The 22,688-nt window shown below is 44.0% G+C and overlaps 1 protein-coding gene across 1 annotated transcript in view; it reads left to right on the forward strand.

Moving 5' to 3' along the window:
- Positions 1 to 22,688, forward strand: part of LRRK2 (leucine rich repeat kinase 2) — a 102,441-nt gene that overhangs the window by 38,195 nt on the left and 41,558 nt on the right. Inside the window, exons 18-30 of the mRNA XM_070755149.1 lie at positions 1,805 to 1,975; positions 3,205 to 3,463; positions 4,046 to 4,228; positions 6,888 to 7,000; positions 8,244 to 8,313; positions 9,096 to 9,316; positions 10,354 to 10,604; positions 11,852 to 12,000; positions 14,451 to 14,544; positions 16,616 to 16,802; positions 18,045 to 18,226; positions 19,313 to 19,542; positions 22,009 to 22,136. Of these exons, the coding sequence (XP_070611250.1) occupies positions 1,805 to 1,975; positions 3,205 to 3,463; positions 4,046 to 4,228; positions 6,888 to 7,000; positions 8,244 to 8,313; positions 9,096 to 9,316; positions 10,354 to 10,604; positions 11,852 to 12,000; positions 14,451 to 14,544; positions 16,616 to 16,802; positions 18,045 to 18,226; positions 19,313 to 19,542; positions 22,009 to 22,136 (2,238 nt within the window). The remainder of the gene's footprint in view (positions 1 to 1,804; positions 1,976 to 3,204; positions 3,464 to 4,045; positions 4,229 to 6,887; positions 7,001 to 8,243; positions 8,314 to 9,095; positions 9,317 to 10,353; positions 10,605 to 11,851; positions 12,001 to 14,450; positions 14,545 to 16,615; positions 16,803 to 18,044; positions 18,227 to 19,312; positions 19,543 to 22,008; positions 22,137 to 22,688) is intronic.

A 22,688-nucleotide genomic window follows, 5' to 3' on the forward strand; every position in this document is an offset into this window, starting at 1 on the left:
ACCTCTCAAATGGAGCTTTGCAAGGCTGAAAAAAACAACCTCTCAAACGGAGATTTGCAAGGCTGAAAAAAGCAACCTCTCAAACGGAGATTTGCAAGGCTGAAAAAAACAACCTCTCAAATGGAGCTTTGCATGGCTGAAAAAAACAACCTCTCAAATGGAGATTTGCAAAGCTTAAAAAACAACCTCTCAAATGGAGATTTGCAAGGCTGAAAAAAGCAACCTCTCAAACGGAGATTTGCAAAGCTTAAAAAACAACCTCTCAAATGGAGCTTTGCAAGGCTGAAAAAAACAACCTCTCAAATGGAGCTTTGCATGGCTGAAAAAAACAACCTCTCAAATGGAGATTTGCAAAGCTTAAAAAATAACCTCTCAAATGGAGCTTTGCATGGCTGAAAAAAACAACCTCTCAAATGGAGCTTTGCAAAGCTTAAAAAACAACCTCTCAAATGGAGATTTGCAAGGCTGAAAAAAGCAACCTCTCAAATGGAGCTTTGCATGGCTGAAAAAAACAACCTCTCAAATGGAGATTTGCAAGGCTGAAAAAAACAACCTCTCAAATGGAGCTTTGCAAGGCTGAAAAAAACAACCTCTCAAATGGAGCTTTGCAAGGCTGAAAAAAGCAACCTCTCAAATGGAGATTTGCAAAGCTTAAAAAACAACCTCTCAAATGGAGATTTGCAAGGCTGAAAAAAACAACCTCTCAAATGGAGATTTGCAAGGCTGAAAAAAGCAACCTCTCAAACGGAGATTTGCAAGGCTGAAAAAACAACCTCTCAAATGGAGCTTTGCAAGGCTGAAAAAAACAACCTCTCAAATGGAGCTTTGCAAGGCTGAAAAAAACAACCTCTCAAATGGAGATTTGCAAGGCTGAAAAAAACAACCTCTCAAACGGAGATTTGCAAGGCTGAAAAAAGCAACCTCTCAAACGGAGATTTGCAAGGCTGAAAAAAACAACCTCTCAAACGGAGATTTGCAAGGCTGAAAAAAGCAACCTCTCAAATGGAGCTTTGCAAGGCTGAAAAAAACAACCTCTCAAATGGAGCTTTGCAAGGCTGAAAAAAACAACCTCTCAAATGGAGATTTGCAAGGCTGAAAAAAACAACCTCTCAAATGGAGATTTGCAAGGCTGAAAAAAACAACCTCTCAAACGGAGATTTGCAAGGCTGAAAAAAACAACCTCTCAAATGGAGATTTGCAAGGCTGAAAAAAACAACCTCTCAAACGGAGATTTGCAAGGCTGAAAAAAGCAACCTCTCAAACGGAGCTTTGCAAGGCTGAAAAAAACAACCTCTCAAATGGAGATTTGCAAGGCTGAAAAAAACAACCTCTCAAATGGAGATTTGCAAGGCTGAAAAAAGCAACCTCTCAAACGGAGATTTGCAAGGCTGAAAAAAGCAACCTCAAACGAAGCTTTGCAAGGCTGAAAAAACAACCTCTCAAATGGAGCTTTGCAAGGCTGAAAAAAACAACCTCTCAAATGGAGATTTGCAAGGCTGAAAAAACAACCTCTCAAATGGAGCTTTGCAAGGCTGAAAAAAAACAAAGCTTTGCAAAGCTAAAAAACAATTTCTCAAATGGAGCTTTGCAAGGCTAATATACCTGTTCCGGGCTGTTTGCTAAGGACGCTAATCAGATAGATGCTATTAGGCAGAATCCTCCCCCCTCATTTTCCTCCCCCAAAACTAAGGTGCATCGTATACTCCGGTGCGTCTTTCAGTCCGAAAAATACGGCATGTTCTTTTCTTGAACCAAAGTGGCTGACCTGCGCCCAAGTTCCAATCCTCTTTTGTTCCCGTTCCAGTTTCAAAGTCTTTGCTGTAAGTGCTTTGCCAAAATAACGGAACACGAGGACTTGAGAAACCTGATGCTGGAGAAGGCCTGCCAGGAAGGCAACAGCGCTATGGCCGAATGTCTGCTGCTCCTGGGCGCCGACGTGAATGCAAGCACGAAGGAGAGGTCCTTGATTTACGAAGTACGTAAGTTAAAACCGCGGGCAGACGGGCTCAGGTGGGAAAAATTGCATGGCTCTTAACGCATTGGTGCGAAACGCTTTCTTCCTCTCCTTAAAAATGGTGTGCGCTGAAATTGGATGAAAAAGGTTAACACGAGACGTTTGGACAAATAGAACCGAAGTGTTTATTCTCTCGGGGTAGACCAAAAACGATTTGCAGAGCAGGGTACTCTTCACAAAGAAGAGAGACAGAAGCTAAAGAGCGGGTTAATATACTATTACAAGACCTCCCAATCCTACGCTAGCTAATCATCCAAGATCTGGCTGGAGGATGGGGGAATGGAAGGGTTTATAATTCCTGGCAGGCAGTTGGTCATTTGCGTCCGTTTTTAAAGAGTCTTTGAGGCCACATGGAGGTTTTACCTGGTTCATTAGAGATTTAAAAACCAGCTTTGGGGCAATTGTGGCCTCAATGCCTGGAATTTTCCCCTTCCTTTCCTCTTTCCCTTCCCCTCTTCCTCGTCTTCCTCCTCCCCTCCCCCTCCTCTTTCTCTTCCCTTTCCCCTTCCATTTTCCTTTTCTTCCTCCTTTCTTTCTCCTCTCTTCTTCCTCCCTTCCTCCTCCTCTTCTCCTTCTCTTCCTCCTCTCCTTCCCCTTCCCTTTCTCCTCCCCTTCTCCTTTTCCTCCTCCTTTCTTCTCCCACTTCCTCTTTCCCTTCCCTTTCTTCTTCTCTATCTCCTCCTCTTCCCCTTCCCTTTCTCCTTCCCCTTCTCCTTTTCCTCCCCCTCTCCTCCTCCTCTCTTCTCCTCCTCCCTTCCTCTTCCCCTTCCCTTTCTCCTTATTCTCCTCTTCCTCCCTTTTCTTTCTCTTTCTCCTTCACCTCCTCCTCTCCTCTTTCTCCTCTTCCCCTCTTCCCTTCCTCTTCCCCTTCGCTTTCTCTTTCCCCTTCTCCTTTTCCTCCCCCTCTCCTCCTCCTCTCTTCTCCTCCTCCCTTCCTCTTCCCCTTCCCTTTCTCCTTATTCTCCTCTTCCTCCCTTTTCTTTCTCTTTCTCTTTCTCCTTCACCTCCTCCTCTCCTCTTTCTTCTCCTCCTCTCCTTCCCCATTTCCCTTCCTCTTCCCCTTCCCTTTCTCCTTCTCTTCTCTTTCTCCTCCTGCTCCTCCCCTTCCCCTCTTCCCTTCCTCTTCCACTTCTCTTTCTCATTCTCCTCCTCCTTCTTCCCCCTCCCCATTCCCCCCCTATTCCTGCTAGGTTTGCAAGAAAGGAAGCAGCCCACAAGTGGTGGAACTCCTGCTCAACAGTGGCGCCCGGGAACAAGACGTCCGGAGCGCCTTAACCGTCAGCATCAAGAAAGGGAACAGTGAGGTCATCAGCTTGCTGCTAAGAAAGCTGTGCCTGGATGTGAACAACCGCAGCATTTGCCTGGGAGGGTTCGGCCTCGGGAGAATTGAACCTTCTTGGCTGACCCCCTTGTTCCCAAGCCGGCTCGCGTCTTCCCGGAAGCAAACCAGTACGTGTATGTAGAAGGGATGCAAGGGATGTAGAAGGGTGGGCCTGAGCGTTTGTCACCGGTGTAGAGCTGAACCTAGTCCTTTATTGTGGTCTGCCTCTCATACAGGGAGTCCTCGACTTACAACGGTTCATTTAGTGACTGTCCAAAGTTACAATGGCACAGGGTTCGTTCTTTCTTTTTCTTTCTTTTTTCTTTCTTTATTTCCTTCCTTCCTCTCTCTCTCTTTCTCCCTTCTCTACCCCCTCCCCCTGTTTCTCTTCCTTCCTTTCCTTCCTTCCTTCCTTTCTATCTTCCTTCCTTTCTTCCTACCCCTCTCTCTATCCCTTCTCTACACCTCTCTGTCTCTCTGTCTCTCTGTCTCTTTCTTTCTTTCTATCTTTCTTTCTTTCTATCTATCTTTCTTCCTTCCTTCCTCTCTCTCTCTCTCTCTTTCTTTCTCCCTATATATTTATTTCACTACTGGGGCACAGGAGCCAGATGGGCCAGATACGGCCTGCGGGCCATGAGTTTCATACCCCTGTAGTATGTAATCTGTCCAATATTTGTGAAATAGTATTACTTTTATTTCTTGCACCTAAGATCCAAGTTCTCCGCTGGCCATAATGGTCCTTCGATATCAGAGGACGAGCAGTTACGAAGATCAGTCACGATCGGACATAAGTAGCCAGAATGACGAAATGCAGAAGTTGGATGAATGGACGTTCTTACCGGACCCTTTAGTGGACAATGTTTTCTCACTGACTGATGATGTAGATAGTGAAGGTACGTGCACTTAATGAAATGAACTGATCTATCCCTCTACTGATACCGTATTTTTTTTGGAGTATAATATGCGCCAGAGTATAAAACACACCTTAGTTTTGGGGGAAGAAAATGGGGGGAAAATTATCTGCCTACCTGATAGTAAAGCACAGAAGATCTCATTAGCACCTCGTTAGGGCTGAAAAAAAGCTTAGTAAAAGCTACATTCGAAGTATGGGACCAGAGTACTTACAGCACACCACCAACCAAAATGACACAAAATGACACTCTAACACAGTACATATTATACATATAGTTAATAATATAGTTTGTGATGCATGTATATCACTCTCTGTGGGGGCCTCTTATAAAAAGAAAAAGGTCAAATATCTATATACACCAGTGTTTTTCAACCAGTGTGCCGTGGCACACTAGTGTGCCGTGAGACATGGTCAGGTGTGCCGCGAAGCTCAGAGAGAGAAAGAAAGCAAGAGAGAGAGAAAGAAAGAGAAAGAAAGCAAGCAAGAGAGAGAAAGAGCGAGCGAGAGAGAAAGAGAACAAGAGAAAGAAAGCAAGAGAGAGAGAGGGAAGGAGAGAGAGAAAGACATAGAGGGAGGTAGGGAGAGAGAGAGAAAGAGAGCAAAAAAGAGAGGAAGGAAGGAAGAGAAAGAAAGGGATGGAGAGAGAGAAAGAAAGAGGAAGGGAGAGAAAGAAGGAGAGAGAAATATAGCGAAAGGGAGGAAGAGAGAGAGAGAGAGAATTTTTTGTCCAAACTTTTTTTAGCCCCCACCCCGTTCAATGTGCCCCAGGGTTTTGTAAATGTAAAAAATGTGCCGCGGCTCAAAAAAGGTTGAAAATCACTGATATACACCACCAGGATCGACATATCCAGCTGAGGTTGAGGCTTCATCTAGTGGTGGCAACATTTACCTCCAGTCCCGACCAGGATTAGAAATCGGGACTATGGGGAGGAGTAGCAGCTTTAACTACTCGCCACGGCCACACAATGGCAAGTGCGCGGCAGCCCGAGCAGGGACCTTCCTGGGTGTGGATTTGAGGCGGCCTGCTATTGGTTCATCACTAGTGGTCGGTATGAATCCTAGAAGGTGATTGGTCAGTGAGCATTCCCTGTGCCTCCACTCTTCCTGTCGCTGATAGCTGGAGGGATTGTGAGGGGAATGTTTATGTTCGGATGGAGGCGGCTGGCGGCAGGCGAGATAAATGGCCTCTGCGGGCCGTATCCGGCACGGGGGCTGTAGTTTGGGGAACCATGTTTAATTTCCCCACGGCATACCTGACCATGTCTCACGGCACACTAGTGTGTCGTGGCACACTGGTTGAAAAACACTGACTTACAGGACCGCCTTCTGCCTCACGAATCCCAGTGAGGTCCCACAGAGTCGGCCTTCTCTGGGTCCCATCAACTAGACAATGTCACTTGGCAGGGCCAAGGGGAAGAGCCTTCTCTGTGGGGGGCCCGGCCCTCTGGAATCAACTCCCCCCAGAGATTCACACTGCCCCTACCCTCCTTGCCTTTTGTAAGAATTTGAAAATGTATTTATGCCTCCAGGCTTGGGGTCACTAGACCCCAGCCTCTGGCCAATGAATGTGTAGGATGTTTGTAGTACATATCTGAATGTTTGATTTTTTTAAAATGTTTAGCTTTTTAAAATATTTTAAACTAATTATTTATGTTAATTGGAGTTAGATAAGTTTTATATGCTGTTTTATTGAAATGTTGTGAGCCGCCACGAGCCCATGGAGATGGGTGGCATATAAGTCCAATAAGTAAATAAATACATAAGAAAGAAAAGGAAGGGAGGGAGGAAGCAAAGAAGGAAAGAAAGAAAGAAAGAAGGAAGAAGGAAGAAAGAAAGAAAGAAAGAAAGAAAGAAAGAAAGAAAGACGCATTCAAATGTTCAGGCTCATTTAGGGGAGAAAAAGGTGCGTCTTATATTCTGAAAAATATGGTATATAAAAAGAACAAATTTCATTATGTGTATGAACATGAGAAGGATGTGTGTATATCACAAAGGTGTGAGGGACTCTAAAGTTTTCTACAGCACATTTTAAAATCAATAAATAATAATTAAATATTTTATCTCTGCCTCCATTCCCCTAGTTATAATGTGCCTTGTTGTTGTTGTTGTTGTTATTATTATTATTATTATTTTAATTTATATGCCTCTCCAAAGACTTGGGGCAGCTCACAACATATAAAGAACAGTATACATCGAGATAATAATTAAAGATAAAATTAAGAATTACATTTAAAAAGGAAACATGTGTACATCCCATTCAACAAATTTACTATACAGTATATTCATTGGCCAGGGGATAGAATCTAATGACCCCAAGCTTGGCGGCATAAGTGAGTCTTTAAACTCTTACGGAAAGCGGGGAGAGTGTGGGCAACCTGAATCCCTGGAGGGAGTTGATTCTCCTAGGTCCGGCCAAGTGACATTGTCTAGTTGACGGGACCTGGAGAAGGCCGACTCTGTGGGACCTAACCGGTCACAGGGATTCATGCGGCATATCATAGCCTAATCTGCTTTAGTCTGCATAACTCATGGATGACAGAACATATTATTGTTTGCGTGTATTTAGGGGTTCCCCCCCCCCGCTTCCCTGTGTTTTGTACATATTATTTTAATCAATTGTTGTTGTTTTTTTACCTCAGGGAGTGAAAGCTCATTTATGGTGAGGCAGAAATCGTACTCTGTGGCAGCGGCCGACGGTCAAAAACCTCTGGGAAGTAACACTCCTCCGCTACAAAGGCATTCCAAATCTGTGGTGAGACCAATAGTGCAAAGGGGTTCCAGTTGTAGAAGTAGGCCTGACTCAACGACGGCCATTTTGGCCTCCGTTCAAAGTTATACGGTGGCTCTATGACCCCAGTGACTTCAGGGCACTGTGACTGTCATCAGAGGGAGGATTCCCATTCCCGCCACTATCGGTGCGCTGCATGCGCAGCTTTGCTTCTCCTGCACATGCCCCCGTGTGTCCCAGCATCTTTTTTGCTTCTGCGTATTTATTTATTTATTTGTTTATTTATTATTATTTATTTATTTATTTTTATTATTTATTTATTTTATTTATTTGATTTTTATGCCGCCCTTCTCCTTAGACTCAGGGTGGCTTACAACTTTCTTTCTTTCTTTCTTTCTTTCTTTCTTTCTTTCTTTCCTTCTTCCTTCCTTCCTTCCTTCCTTCTTTCCCTTCCTTCCTTCCTTCTTTCCCTTCCTTCCTTCTTTCCCTTCCTTCCTTCCTTCTTTCCCTTCCTTCCTTCCTTCTTTCCCTTCCCTTCCTTCCTTCTTTCCCTTCCTTCCTTCTTTCCTTCCTTCCTTCCCTTCCTTCCTTCCTTCTTTCCCTTCCTTCCTTCCTTCCCTTCCTTCTTTCCCTTCCTTCCTTCCTTCCCTTCCTTCTTTCCCTTCCTTCCTTCCTTCTTTCCATCCTTCCCTTCCTTCCTTCCTTTTTTCCTCCCTCCCTCCCTTCTTTCTTTCTTTGATTTTTGTTACGTCGCCCGGCTTACAACATGTTAGCAATAGCACTTTTTAACAGAGCCAGCCTATTTCCCCCACAATCCGGCTCCTCATTTTACCCACCTCGGAAGGATGGAAGACTGAGTCAACCTTGAGTCGGTGATGAGATTTGGCAGCAGGCCAGATAAATGGCCTCTGCGGGCCGTATCCGGCATGGGGGCTGTAGTTTGGGGAACCATGTTTAATTTCCTTACGGCACACCTGACCGTGGCACACTGGTTGAAAAACACTGACTTACAGGACCGCCTTCTGCCTTACGAATCCCAGTGAGGTCCCACAGAGTCGGCCTTCTCTGGGTCCCATCAACTAGACAATGTCACTTGGTGGGGCCAAGGGGAAGAGACTTCTCTGTGGGGGCCCTGGCCCTCTGGAATCAACTCCCCCCAGAGATTCACACTGCCCCCACCCTCCTTGCTGGTTAATTGTTGTAACTATTCAAACTAAAATGTTCGTATGTCCAGATTTTATTTTTTTTAAATGGCCTTTTTTTTCAGGGGGCTGGCTCACCTTACGAACCTCTAAAGATCCGAAGAAGAAAAAACATATTTTCTGAAGAATCGAAAAGTAAGTTAAAAGTTATAATAAAAAATAAAAAGTAAGTAAAGTAAAGTACGTAAAGTAAGGTATGAAAAGTGAATAAAAAGTTATAATAAAAAAAAGGTAGCCCGGGGTCTGTACCATCTGGATATATGTTTATCCCAGGCATGTTTAAATTCAGTTACTGTGGGTTTACCAACCACGTCTGCTGGAAGTTTGTTCCAAGCATCTACTACTCTTTCCGTAAAATAATATTTTCTCATGTTGGTTCTGATCTTTCCTCCAACTAACCTCAGATTGTGCCCCCTTGTCCTTGTGTTCACTTTCCTATTAAAAACACTTCCCTCCTGAACCTTATTGAACCCTTTAACATATTTAAATGTGTTGATCATGTCCCCCCTTTCCCTCCTGTCCTCCAGACCAGTGTTTCCCAACCTTGGCAACTTGAAGATATTTGGACTTCAACTCCCAGAATTCTGGGAGTTGAAGTCCAAATATCTTCAAGTTGCCAAGGTTGGGAAACACTGCTCCAGACTCTACAGATTGAGTTCATGAAGTCTTTCCTGATAAGTTTTATGCTTAAGACCTTCCACCATTCTTGTAGCCCGTCTTTATACCCGTTCAATTTTATCAACATCTTTTTGTAGGTGAGGTCTCCAGAACGGTTAGACTTCTGCGTTACTAAACTTTTTGAGACATTTAAAAGTTTTTAAGTGTTTGAAACAGCTAAGGCCAAAATCCATGAAAGCAATGCAACAGATGTTGCTAGTGAAATTGATTTCTTTCTCTTTTTCTATATTTTAAATTAGAAGGCGTATCTGTCTTCCAATCCCACTTGAAGAGCTCGGACAGCTTCCCTTCACTGGTCTCTGACAGAGAATATATTAAATCCCTCGATTTGTCTTCCAATGAGCTGGAGAACATAGATCCCATTGGTCAAAACCTGGCCTTACTTGCTCATTTCGAACACCTTGACAAATTAGAACTGCACCACAACCAGCTTTCGTGTGTTCCGAAGCCACTGTGCCAGGTAAGTCTCTCCGTAGAGAAGGATGAAGGGATCTGAAAAGTACAGTGATACCTCGTCTTACGAATCTTTTCATGATACGAATCCGGTGTTTAAGATTTTTTTTTGCCTCTTCTTCCGAACTATTTTCACCTTACGAACCCGAGCCGCCGCTGCTGGGATGCCCCACCTCCGGACATCCGTTGTCAGCCGAAGTGCTGGGATTCTCCTGAGGCTCCCCTCGCTGGGAAACCCCACCTCCGGACTTGTATCGCCTTACCTGGGCATTTACCGAATCGTGTTCTGTCGAGCTCTCTGATGGAATCCTCCCACAAATGCACAGAGACAATTTTCAGACACACACACGTTTGAAAATTCAAAACAATGTTCTTTATAATGAAAAGTCACTTAAACCAAGCCCTCTTTTGGGAGAGCAAAGAGCACTCGTCTCCAAACAAACTGGTAATTTGTACAAGTCCCTTATCAGTTCTGAGATACTTAGCTTGCAGCTGTGAGGCAATTCACAGTCCTTCTTCTTTCACAAAGTGAAACACACTTTGCCCCGGTTTAGTTTCACAACGGGGAAAAATCAGCACACAAAAAGTCAGTAAAGCAGTCACGAAACACAATGATCAGATAATCCTCCACAATGGCCAAACCCACAGGCTGCTCTTTATAGCAGCCTCACTAATGACCACAGCCCCACCCAACCACAGGTGGCCTCATTTTCTTTGATAATAATCTCTCAGTTGTTGCTGCCTATGCATCGCTCTCTGCATGCGTGGCTGTATCATAAACTCTTGTTCTGAATCCAAGGAGGAGCTAGATAATTGGTCTCCTTCTGAGCTGTCTGCCACACTCTCCTCCTCCCTGTCACTCATGTCTTCTTGGTTGGAGGAGCCTTCATCAGCAGATTCCACCGGGGGCAAAACAGGCCTGCAGCATGTGGATGTCTCCCCCACATCCACAGTCCTTGGGGCAGAAGCTGGGCCAGAGCTAACCACAACAAACCGTAATTTATTAAACAGGCTTATTTGTCGTAACTTTTTTTTTTCTTTTAGGCCATGAAATCTTTGACTTATCTGGATCTCCACAGCAACCGTTTGAAATCTTTCCCTCAGTATCTCTTGGAAATGCCTCAGATCATTCACCTCGACGTTTCGCGAAATGAAATCGGGCCTACCTTATGTTTCAGCCCGACGATCTCCTGTCCAACTCTAAAATTACTCAATTTGTCGTACAACCAACTGCTGGGCATCCCTAGATATCTTGGCAATATTCTCATCAAGCTAGAACATCTCATTTTGGAAGGGTAAGAACATAAACTGGGTTTTTAACATACCGTATTTTTCAGAGTATAAGATGCACCTTAGTTTTGGGGGAGGAAAATGGGGGGGGGTGTCTACCTACCAGGTATTCATCTGGCTAGTGTCCTTAGTCTGGTCAGCTTCACCACCCTATTTTCTACCCTGGTTAGAGCTGGAAAAAACCTTCTTTGGAGTATCAATGAAAAAATCCTGCAATCCAAGAAGATCGTTAGCACCTTGTTAGGGCCAAAAAACTTTTTTCAGAGGGAGTAGCAATGAAAACAAGCCTGCAAAGACTTAGGGCTGAAAAAAAATTCTTCAGAAGGAGTAGCAATGAAAATAAGCATGCACAGGGCTGAAAAAAACCTTCTTTGGAGGGAGTTATTAATGAAGACAAGCTTGCAAAATTTAGAGCTGAAAAAAACATCTTCAGAGGGAGTAGCAATGAAAACAAGCATGCATAGGGCTGAAAAAACCTTCTTTGGAAGGAGTAGCAATGGAGACAAGCCTGCAAAGACTTAGGGATGAAAAAACCTTCTTCGGAGGGAGTAGCAATGAAAACAAGCATGCATAGGGCTGAAAAAACCTTCTTTGGAAGGAGTAGCAATGGAGACAAGCCTGCAAAGACTTAGGGATGAAAAAACCTTCTTCGGAGGGAGTAGCAATGAAAACAAGCAGGCATAGGACTGAAAAAAAACCTTCTTTGGAGGGAGCTATCAATGAAGACAAGCTTGCAAAGATTTAGGGCTGAAAAAAAAGTCTTCAGAGGGTGTAGCAATGAAAACAAGCATGCATACGGCTGAAAAAACCTTCGGAGGGAGTAGCAATGAAAACAAGCAGGCATAGGGTTGAAAAAACCTTCTTTGGAGGGAGTATCAATGAAAACAAGCCTGCAAAGAGTTAGGGCTGAAAAAAAACTTCTTCAGAGGGAGTAGCAATGAAAACAAGCATGCATAGGGCTGAAAAAAACCTTCTTTGGAGGGAGTAGCAATGAAGATAAGTCTGCAAAGACTTAGGTCTGAAAAAAAACTTCTTTGGAGGGAGTATCAATGAAAACAAGCAGCTAGAAATACGAAAATGCACCGAGAGACACAAATACACACAGCTACACACAGAGAGAGAGATACAGACACACACACATCGCACAGATACACAAATACACAGACACACACAAAGAAAAACACGTGGAGGCACCTAGAAACAGCTGACCTTTGCCGTAACGCTGTGGGTTTTTTCTTTTTCTTTCTTCTAGTAACAGACTTTCAACGTTAGTCGCGCGAACCAGTTTGAAAGAACTGAAAAACTTAAACATTAGCAAGAACGACATCTCCTACCTGGATACCGAATTCCTGCAGGACTGTTTGAAATTGGAAACGCTCAATGCAGCCTTCAATACAATTTGTGAGTATGTGGTATTAGGTGGAAGGGTGTTAGGAAACGAAGCGAATAAAAATTAAATTTTAAAAAAACATGCAGACCTCAACACGTTGAGGATACCATATTAATAATGGAAGAAGAGAGTTGGAAGGGACCTTGGAGGTCTTCTAGTCCAACCCCCTGCTTGGCTAGGAGACCTTACACCACTTCAGACAAATGGTTATCAAACCTCTTCTTAAAAACTTCCAGTGTTGGAGCATTAACAACTTCTGGTGGCAGGCTGTTCCACTGATTAATTGTTCTAACTGTCAGGAAATCTCTCCTTAAGTTCTAAGTTACTTCTCTCCTTGTTTAGTTTCTACCCATTGCTTCTTGTTCTACCCTCAGGTTCTTCGGAGAATAGCTTGACTTCAGCTTCTTTGGGGCAACCCCTGAGATATTGGAACCCTGCTATCATGTCTCCCCTAGTCCTTCTTTCTTACTTACTTACTTACTTACTTACTTACTTACTTACTTACTTACTTACTTACTTACTTATTAATCTATCTATCTATCTATCTATCTATCTATCTATCTATCTATCTATCTATCTATCTATCTATCTATCTATCTATTTATTGGATTTGTGTGCCGCCCCTCTCTATAGATTCAGGGCGGCTAACAACAGTAATAAAAACAGAATGTAACAATCTAATACTAAAACAACTAAAAAACCCTTATTGTAAAACCAAACATACACGCAAACATACCATGCATAAATTGTAAAGGCCTAGGGGGAAAGAGTATCTCAGTTCCCCCATGCCTGATGGCAAAGGTGGGTTTTAAGGAGCTTACGAAAGGCCAGGAGGGTGCGGGCAATTCTAATCTCTGGGGGGAGTTGGTTCCAGAGGGCCGGGGCCACCACAGAGAAGGCTCTTCCTCTGGCCCCCGCAAAACGACATTGTTTAGTTGACGGGACCCGGAGAAGACCCACTCTGTGGAACGTAACTGGTCACTGGGATTCGTGCAGCAGAAGGCGGTCCCTGAGATCTTCTGGTCCGGTGCCATGAAGGGCTTTATAGGTCATAACCCACACTTTGAATTGTGACCGGAAACTGATCGGCAACCAATGCAGACTGCGGAGTGTTGGTGTAACATGGGCAAATTTGGGAAAGCCCATGATTGCTCTCACAGCTGCATTCTGCACGATCTGAAGTTTCCGAACACTTTTCAAAGGTAGCCCCATGTAGAGAGTGTTACAGTAGTCGAGCCTCGAGGTGATGAGGGCATGAGTGACTGTGAGCAGTGACTCCCGGTCCAGATAGGGCCGCAACTGGTGCACCAGGCGAACCTGGGCAAACGCCCCCCTCACCACACCCGAAAGATGTTTCTCTAATGTGAGCTGTGGATCGAGGAGGACGCCCAATTTGTGGACCCTCTCTGAGGGGGTCAATACTTCCCACCCCCCAGGGTGATGGACGGACAGATGGAATTGTCCTTGGGAGGCAAAACCCACAGCCACTCCGTCTTCTCAGGGTTGAGTTTGAGTTTGTTGACACCCATCCAGGCCCCAACAGCCTCCAGGCATCGGCACATCACTTCCACTGCTTCGCTGACTGGACAAGGGGTGGCTATGTCTTTTCATAGACATAGCCAATTTTATGGGTGGGTTTCACTTACTTACCTTCCCTACAAGTTTGCATAATGTCAGAGATGCTTTGCTCGCTCTTGCGCAAACCTACGTATTTTTATATTTGTCCTCGAACCATCGACCAGATGTTTCCCATATCGCATTATTAATCAGTTTGTTCTTTCTCTTTAATTGCCAGTGTTAAACAATTTATTTCTGCACGTTCCAATATTTTCCTTATCATATCCCCCCCTGTAGGAATCTCTTCACTTTTCCAGTTTTGTGCAAATACAATTCTAAGCTGTCGCTTGGCGGGGCCCAGGGGAAGAGCCTTCTCTGTGGCGGCCCCTTTGGAACCAACTCCCCTCAGAGATTAAAATTGCCCCCACCCTCCTCACCTTTCGTGAGCTTCTTAAAACTCACCTTTGCCATCAGGCATGGGGGAACTGAGATATTCTTTCCCCCTAGGCCTTTACAATTTATGCATGGTATGTATGTATGATTGGTTTTTATAAAAAGGTTTTTTTTAGTTATTTTAGTATTGGATTGTTACATGCTGTTTTTTTATCACTGTTGTTAGCCGCCCCGAGTCTACGGAGAGGGGCAGCATACAAATTCAATAAATGAATGAATGAATGAATGAATGAATGAATGAATGAATAAACAAACAAACAAACAAAGCTACGGTTATTGCATTAATGATCAAATATTAAAACAATTAATTGATTAATGGACAATTCACTAAACAAATTGTTGAGGACTGCCTGCATAGGATAGCTGCTTCATAACTGCGTTGTTTAGTTGTTTGAGGACTAAATGATTTTCCAAACCCGATTAAAAACAGATTTATTTCTCTGTGTTTTAGATGCCATAAAAGACCTGCCTTGTAGCCTAACTACACTGAAGCTATCTCAGAATGCTTTCTTCACTGTTCCAGAGGCAGTTCTTCTTCTACCACAGTAAGTTTCATGTACATTAAAATTTGCATCTCCTGTGATTCATGGGGACTTCCAGTAATCCCAAATATATCTCTTGCAGGGGTCTCCAACCTTTCTGATTTTATGGACCGGCAGGGGTGGTAGTGGAGGGGGTGGAGCAAGTTCTGACAGGTTGTGGAGAACTGGCATCAAAATTTTTGAGAGATCGGAGAACCAGCAAAGATTGATTGATTGATTGATTGATTGACTGATTGGACTTTTATGCCACCCTCACCAAGGACTCCGGGTAGCCTACAACATATAAAGGAACAATATAACATCCTAAATTCAATTTAATTTCAAAATGCTTTTCCCCTGGATATATATATACAGGTAGTCCCCGACTTACGACGGGGATCCATTCCCACGGTCCGTCATAAGCCGAGTTTGGTGTAAGTTGGAATATTCTGATTTACATGAATATTCCGACTTACATGGCGGCGGCGGGAGCAGCAGCTTCTTCAAGGAACCAACAGCCGGTCCTTCTCGGCGCTGCGTTGCTGTAGTCTCCGAGGCTGCCCACCGCAGAGATCCCCTCACCTGAATGGAGGCGCCGGGAGCCTTGGAGGCTGCAGCAACACAGCTCCGAGAAGGACCGGCTGTTGGTCCCTTGAAGCCGCCGCCGCCTCCGTTCAGGTGAGGGGATCTTAGCAGGGTCTCCGAACCCACCGCCCACCGTGGAGATCCCTTCGCCCGAATGGAGGCGGCAGCAGCAGCGGTGGCTTCAAAGCTGCCCCCGGGTTGTCGTAACGGCGAAACATCGTACGTCGGGGACAACGTAACCCGGGGACTATCTGTATATATGCAGTGGTACCTCTGCTTACAAACTTAATTCGTTCCGTGACCAGGTTCTTAACTAGAAAAATTTGTAAGAAAAAGCTATTTTTTTCCATAGGAATCAATGTAAAAGCAAATAATGTGTGCGATTGGGGAAACCACAGGAAGGGTGGAGGCCCTGTTTCCTCCCAGGAGATTCCTAGAGAGGCCCCATGGAGGGTTCTCCCTGCCTTTTCCGCCCGTTTCCTCCCAGGAGATTCCTAGAGAGGCCCCACTGAGGCTTCTCCCTGCCTTTTCTGCCCCTGTTACCTCCCAGGAGATTCCTAGAGAGGCCCCACTGAGGCTTCTCCCTGCCTTTTCTGCCCCTGTTACCTCCCAGGAGATTCCTAGAGAGGCCCCACTGAGGCTTCTCCCTGCCTTTTCTGCCCCTGTTACCTCCCAGGAGATTCCTAGAGAGGCCCCACTGAGGCTTCTCCCTGCCTTTTCTGCCCCTGTTTCCTCCCAGGAGATTCCTAGAGAGGCCCCACTGAGGCTTCTCCCTGCCTTTTCTGCCCCTGTTACCTCCCAGGAGATTCCTAGAGAGGCCCCACTGAGGCTTTTCCCTGCCTTTTCCGCCCGTTTCCTCCCAGGAGATTCCTAGAGAGGCCCCACTGAGGCTTCTCCCTGCCTTTTCTGCCCCTGTTACCTCCCAGGAGATTCCTAGAGAGGCCTCACGGAGGCTTCTCCCTGCCTTTTCCGGTTACAGTTTTGGAGGCTTGGGTTTGTAAGTAGAAAATTGTTCTTGAGAAGAGGCAAAAAAATATTGAACACCCAGTTCTTATCTAGAAAAGTTCTTAAGTAGAGGTGTTCTTAAATAGAGGTACCACTGTATGTATGTATGTATGTATGTATGTATGTATGTATGTATGTATGTATTAATTATAATAATTAATTAATTAGATTTCTATGCCGCCCCTTTCCAAGGGCTCGGAGCGGCTCACAACAAAAACAATACAAATCCAATACTAAAACAATTTAAAACCCTTAATATAAAAACAATCATACACGTGTTCGTAGATTTTCACTTGTATAGGTATGTAGGTCTTGGCATATTCGGGTTTTTCCCCATGTCCTTTTAATCTTACAAGTGAAAAGACCTGAATACACCAAGATTTGCATAGATACATACATATATGTATTTTTCTGCATGGGCCTTCGTTTGTGAAAATGATTGGCGCGAGTCACAAAGTCTAACTTTTCATTTAATAGCAATTGTACTCCTGTCTCTCTCTGCCAGCTTGCGATCGGTAGATTTAAGCAGCAATAAAATTGGGACGCTCCCCGGGCCTGCCTTTTGGAAGTCGTCCAATTTAAGAGAATTGATATTTAACCACAATCAAATAAGCATTCTAGACTTGAACGACAAAGCTTCTTCTTGGTCTCGGCTGGAAAAGCTACACCTGTCTAACAACAAACTCAGAGAGGTAACACACATCCAATTAAATAAATAAATAAGGTAGTAGTTGTTCTGACTGTATCACTGCAATTTTTTTCAAAATACTTTTCGGGAATATTTGAAACAATCGCTTTTTTCTTGAAAAATTATGTGCCTTCAGCCCTGCTTGTATTGGACTGTAGGCTGTAAATAAACTCAAAGTAACCAGTTCTGATTTATTTTAAGACCAGAGAAGCAGAATGACAATTACTTGACAAAACAAATAAATAAATACTTGGCAAAATAAATAAACAACAAATAAACAAGTACTTGACAAAACAAATACATAAATAAATAAAAGAAGAGAATGCCTTCTGTCCAAATAATTAACCTCTAGGCTACAGTATCCAATCCCTTCAGCTCTGCACCAGGGAAAGGTTACATATTTTTGTGTCGAATCACCCTGGTGTATTGAAGGAACATCACAGCTCCTTATTTGCCTCTCGGCCCAACCCAGGGCCATTTCCAAGGGCAGTTAATTTTTTATTGATAGCCGACAATTCTATCTGTATGTGTCACATGGGTTTTTTTGCTGAATTTGAAAATTAAGGGAGACTAGGATAGATCTATTTTGGCCTTATTTGGGCCTCATCAGCTAGCCATACCCACTGGGACTTGAACCTGCAACCTTTGCCTTGTAAAGCAGAGAATTATCCTCTAGGCTACAGTATCCAATCCCTTCAGCTCTGCACCAGGGAAAGGTTACATATTTTTGTGTCGAATCACCCTGGTGTATTGAAGGAACATCACAGCTCCTTATTTGCCTCTCGGCCCAACCCAGGGCCATTTCCAAGGGCAGTTAATTTTTTATTGATAGCCGACAATTCTATCTGTATGTGTCACATGGTTTTTTTTGCTGAATTTGAAAATTAAGGGAGACTAGGATAGATCTATTTTGGCCTTATTTGGGCCTCATCAGCTAGCCATATCCACTGGGACTTGAACCTGCAACCTTTGCCTTGTAAGGCGGAGAATTATCCACTAGGCTACAGAGAGAGAGAGAGAGAGAGAGAGAGAGAGAGAGAGAGAGAGAGAGAATAAAACTGCTAATCTATCCGTTATCAATATCAGTTCAATGCCAAACTAATCTATCTATCTATCTATCTATCTATCTATCTATCTATCTATCTATCTATCTATCTATCTATCTATCTATCTATCTATCATCTATCTATCTATCTATCTATCTATCTATCTATCTATCTTTCTTTAAATCTTCTTTTGTCTCCAGATCCCTCCTGACATTGGATATCTGGAAAACCTGACATCTTTGGATGTTAGTTACAATCCATCAATCCGGTGTTTCCCAGATGAAATGGGGAAATTGTTGAATGTGTGGGATCTTCCTTTGGAAGGATTACGTCTCAACTTAGATTTTAAACACGTGGGAGACAAAGCAAGGGATATTATCCGGTGAGTTTGCTTTGACCATTCTTTCTATGGCTTGGGGTAGCTATTTTTCCACTGTAAAAACACTGCTAGTAACAGAATAACAGAGTTGGAAGGGACTTTATTTATTTTGTTGTGAGCCGCCCTGAATCTGCGGAGAAGGGTGGCATAGAAATCTAATAAATAAATAAACAAACAAACAAACAAACAGACAGACAGACCGATAGATAAATAGATGGGTAGGTAGGTAAGTAAGTAAATAAATCTATCAATCCATCCACCCACCCACCCACCCACCCACCCACCTATCTATCTATCTATCTATCGATCTATCTATCTATCGATCTATCGATCTATCGATTTATTTTATTTATTTATTCATTTGTCCAATACACAATACATATGGAAGAGAATAGACATGAAGTAATATATATAAATTGAGTATATATAAAGTATCTATAAAGATAATATGTAAAAATAGAGGAGAAGATATAGGAAAGGAAGAAAATATATATGATATATGAGATAAAGGAAAGACAATTGGACAGGGGATGAAAGGCACACTGGTGCACTTATGTACGCCCCTTACTGACCTCTTCGGAACCTGGAGAGGTCAATCGTGGAGAGTCTAAGGGAGAAGTGTTGGGGGTTAGGGGTTGACACTATTGAATCCGGTAATGAGTTCCACGCTTCGACAACTCGATTGCTAAAGTCATATTTTTTACAGTCAAGTTTGGAGCGGTTAATATTAAATTTGAATCTGTTGCGTGCTCTTGTGTTGTTGCGGTTGAAGCTGAAGTAGTCATTGACTGGTAGGACGTTGCAGCATATGATCTTGTGGGCAATACTTAAATCGTGTTTTAGGCGCCGTAGTTCTAAGCTTTCTGGACCTAGGATTGTAAGTCTAGTTTCGTAGGATATTCTGTTTCAAGTGGAGGAGTGAAGGGCTCTTCTGGTGAAATATCTTTGGACGTTTATCTGTCTGTCTGTCTGTCTGTCTGTCTGTCTGTCTGTCTGTCTGTCTGTCTGTCTGTCTGTCTGTCTGTCTACCTACCTATCTATAGAAATATTATATTTTTTAAAAAAGCAATTCTTCCTCTTTTTTCCCAGGTTCCTCCAGCAGCGTTTAAAGAAAGCTGTGCCCTACCACAGAATGAAGCTCATGGTTGTTGGCAATGCCAGCAGCGGTAAAACAACCTTGTTACAACAACTCATGAAATGCAAGCGGACAGATTTGGGGCCTCAAAAACCGACCATTGGAATTGATGTGAATGACTGGAAGATTCCCCGAAGAGGCAAAATCAAGAAAGATACAGTTTTAAACGTCTGGGACTTTGCAGGTATTTTCTCGTGCCCGCAGAGAACAAATGCAAAAAAACCCCGCTGTTCAGAATTTATGAGAATAGCAAGAGTGAACGTACTTAGATTTATATACCACTTTGTAGCGCTTCACAGCCCTTTCTGAGCAGTTAACAGATTCAGCTCTAACAATCTGGGTCCTCATTTTGCCAACCTCGTGTTGTGATTCAGCCTGAGGCTCCTCAGAGACCGGCTGGATCTCTGCCGGATCCATGCCCAGAGGAGGAGGACAGTGAACAGGAGGGGGAGGACCAGGCAGACGGGGGAGAGGAACGTCAGGAAGAGGAGGAGGGAGAGCAGCCTGAGACCCCCGGGGGGGGGCCCTCTCCCCAGCTAGTAGCCTGGATTCATTGGATGAAGACGCACAGGCTATAATAGACATGAGGCAGCGACGTGCAGCTCAAAGACGGGGCCAATTAGAAAGGTATTTCCATCCCTGAATTGGCAACAGCTGGGTTTGGGTGTGGTTCTGCTCAGCAGGGTTGAAAAGGCAGGCCCGCCCTTAAAGTCTTGTGGAGAGTTATCAACTGGGAGTCCTGTGACCTTGCTTCAATTCTCGGCATCTCTGATCTTGGCTTGTGGCCTAGAAGTCTGGAAGACTTGGGGGAGGCGTGGGTTTTCTTATCTCCAGCGTTGTTTTTGCCAGCAAGAATACTGTTTTATTGCCTGGCCATGAAACCTCTGTGAAGCTTCATAGTGTTCCTGTCTGTAAAACAGTTTTTGTTACCTGTGTTTGCTTTGAATTATATAAACTGCCTTTGCTTTTTACCAGTGTGTCTGGATACTCTTTTTGGTTGGTGTTGGCGTCTGGGGGGACCCAGACAGAACACCTTGGAAGGACGGAAGGCTGAGTCAACCATGAACTGGTCAGGATCGAACTGCTGGCTGTGAGCAGAGGAAGGAAGGAAGGAAGGAAGGAAGGAAGGAAGGAAGTAGAGGGGAAGGGAGAGTGCGAGGGAGGACTAGCAATAGACCTTTATATACTGCTTCACAGCCATCTCTGGGTAGTTTATAGTCACCCTATTGCCCCCAACAATCTGGGTCCTCATTTTACCAACCCCAGAAGGACAGAAGGCTGAGTCAACCTTGAGCTGGTCAGGATCGAACTGCTGGCTGTGACCAGAGTCAGCCTGCAATACTGTATTCTAATCACTGTGCCACCAGGAAGGAGAATGAGAAAGGGAATAAGAGGGAAGGAAGGAAGGAGAGGGGAAGAAAGAGTGCGAGGGAGGACTAGCAATAGACCTTTATATACTGCTTCACAGCCATCTCTGGGTAGTTTATAGTCACCCTATTTCCCCCAACAATCTGGGTCCTCATTTTACCAATTTCGGAGTCCATTTAAACTCTACCGACTGCTTCAGTGACTCCATCCAGCCACTTCATTCTCTGTCGTCCCCTTCTTCTTTGGCCATCAATCGTTCCCAGCATTAAGGAGGGTGGGGATCATGCGGATCTCAGTTGATTCCATAGAGCCGGAGCCGCCACAGAGAAGGCCTTCCCCCTTGACATATTATTATTATGTCAATACAACACAGCAAACAAGATGACTATGCTGGATTTCGTATTTCATCACCAAGCACCTAGGACTGCGTGATGTAGCGGCGAATTATGTTTGCCGATCCTAGTAAAGCGGCCTTTTGCAATTGACAGATGGAGATTTTGTCAATTCCGATGGTTTTCAAATGTCCGCTGAGATCCTTTGGCACTGCGCCCAGCGTGCCAAGTATCACCGGGACCACTTTCACTGGCTTATGCCAGAGTCGTTGCAGCTCGATTTTTAGATCTTCGTATTTCACTAATTTCTCTAGCTGCTTCTCCTCAATTCTGCTGTCTCCTGGGATTGCGATGTCGATGATCCATACTTTCTTTTTCTCCACTATCACAATGTCTGGTGTGTTATGCTTCAGAATTCGGTCAGTCTGAAGTCGGAGGTCCCACAGTAGTTTTGCTTGCTCATTTTCGACCACTTTTTCGGGCTTATGATCCCACCAGTTCTTTGCCACTGGTAAATGGTAGTTCCTGCACAAGTTCCAGTGGATCATCTGTGCCACAGCATCATGTCTATGCTTGTAGTCAGTCTGTGCGATCTTTTTGCAGCAGCTGAGTATGTGATTGATTGTTTCATCTGTTTCTTTACAGAGTCTGCACTTTGGATCGTCTGTTGATTTTTCAATTCTGGCTTTGACAGCATTTGTTCTAATGGCCTGTTCTTGTGCCGCCAGTATTAGTCCTTCTGTCTCCTTTTTGAGTGTTCCACTTGTAAGCCATGACCAGGTCTTTTCTTTATCCACTTTGCCTTCAATCTTCTCCAAGAACTGTCCATGCAATGCTTTGTTCAGTCGACTGTCCGTACGACAGTTTATTATTATTGTTGTTGTTGTTGTTATTGTTGTTATTGTTGTTGTTGTTATCTGCCAATTACAGCTGCACTTGCTCTTTTGTAGGTCAGGAAGAGTTCTACAGCGCTCACCCACACTTTATGACTCAGCGAGCTGTGTACCTCGCGGTGTATGACCTGAGCAAAGGCGAATCGGAAGTGGATGCCATGAAACCGTGGCTGTTTAATATCAAGGTAACCTACTGAGTCCTACGGCATTGGCCGTCGGATAAATTAAATAAAGAAATCGAATAAATAATTAAATTAAATTACTTGCTGATCTTTAAACTGTTCTGCCAGCGTGTTTCAACCGCCCGTAATTACAGGGTAATTAGTCCAGGAAGACACACACCACACGATAAAAGGGAAAACCCAAAAGTTTTTATAAACAGGAAAACAGAAACAGCTCCCTTTTTAAATGTCAAAGGGATTTTCTGGTACATACAAGGCGCAAGTTAAATGCAATCCAATTGCTCACCCAATAACTGGGAAATTGCGTCCAATTCTAAAGTCCAGAGAGTCCACACACAATCTTGAACAGCACAAAAACCACGATCTTGACGAAACAATGAATCAGATAAACTGCCATGAGGCTAAAACACCAGGTTGCACTTTTATCTGTAGCACTAATTACAGCAGCCCCACCCAACCACAGGTGGCCCCATTTTCTCTTGTAATAATCCTTCAGTTGTTGTCTCCTATGCATCACTCTACACATGTGTGGATGTGTCATTAATTCTTGTTCAG

This window comes from Erythrolamprus reginae, chromosome 6 (assembly GCF_031021105.1).
Source record: "Erythrolamprus reginae isolate rEryReg1 chromosome 6, rEryReg1.hap1, whole genome shotgun sequence".
NCBI lineage: Eukaryota > Metazoa > Chordata > Lepidosauria > Squamata > Dipsadidae > Erythrolamprus > Erythrolamprus reginae.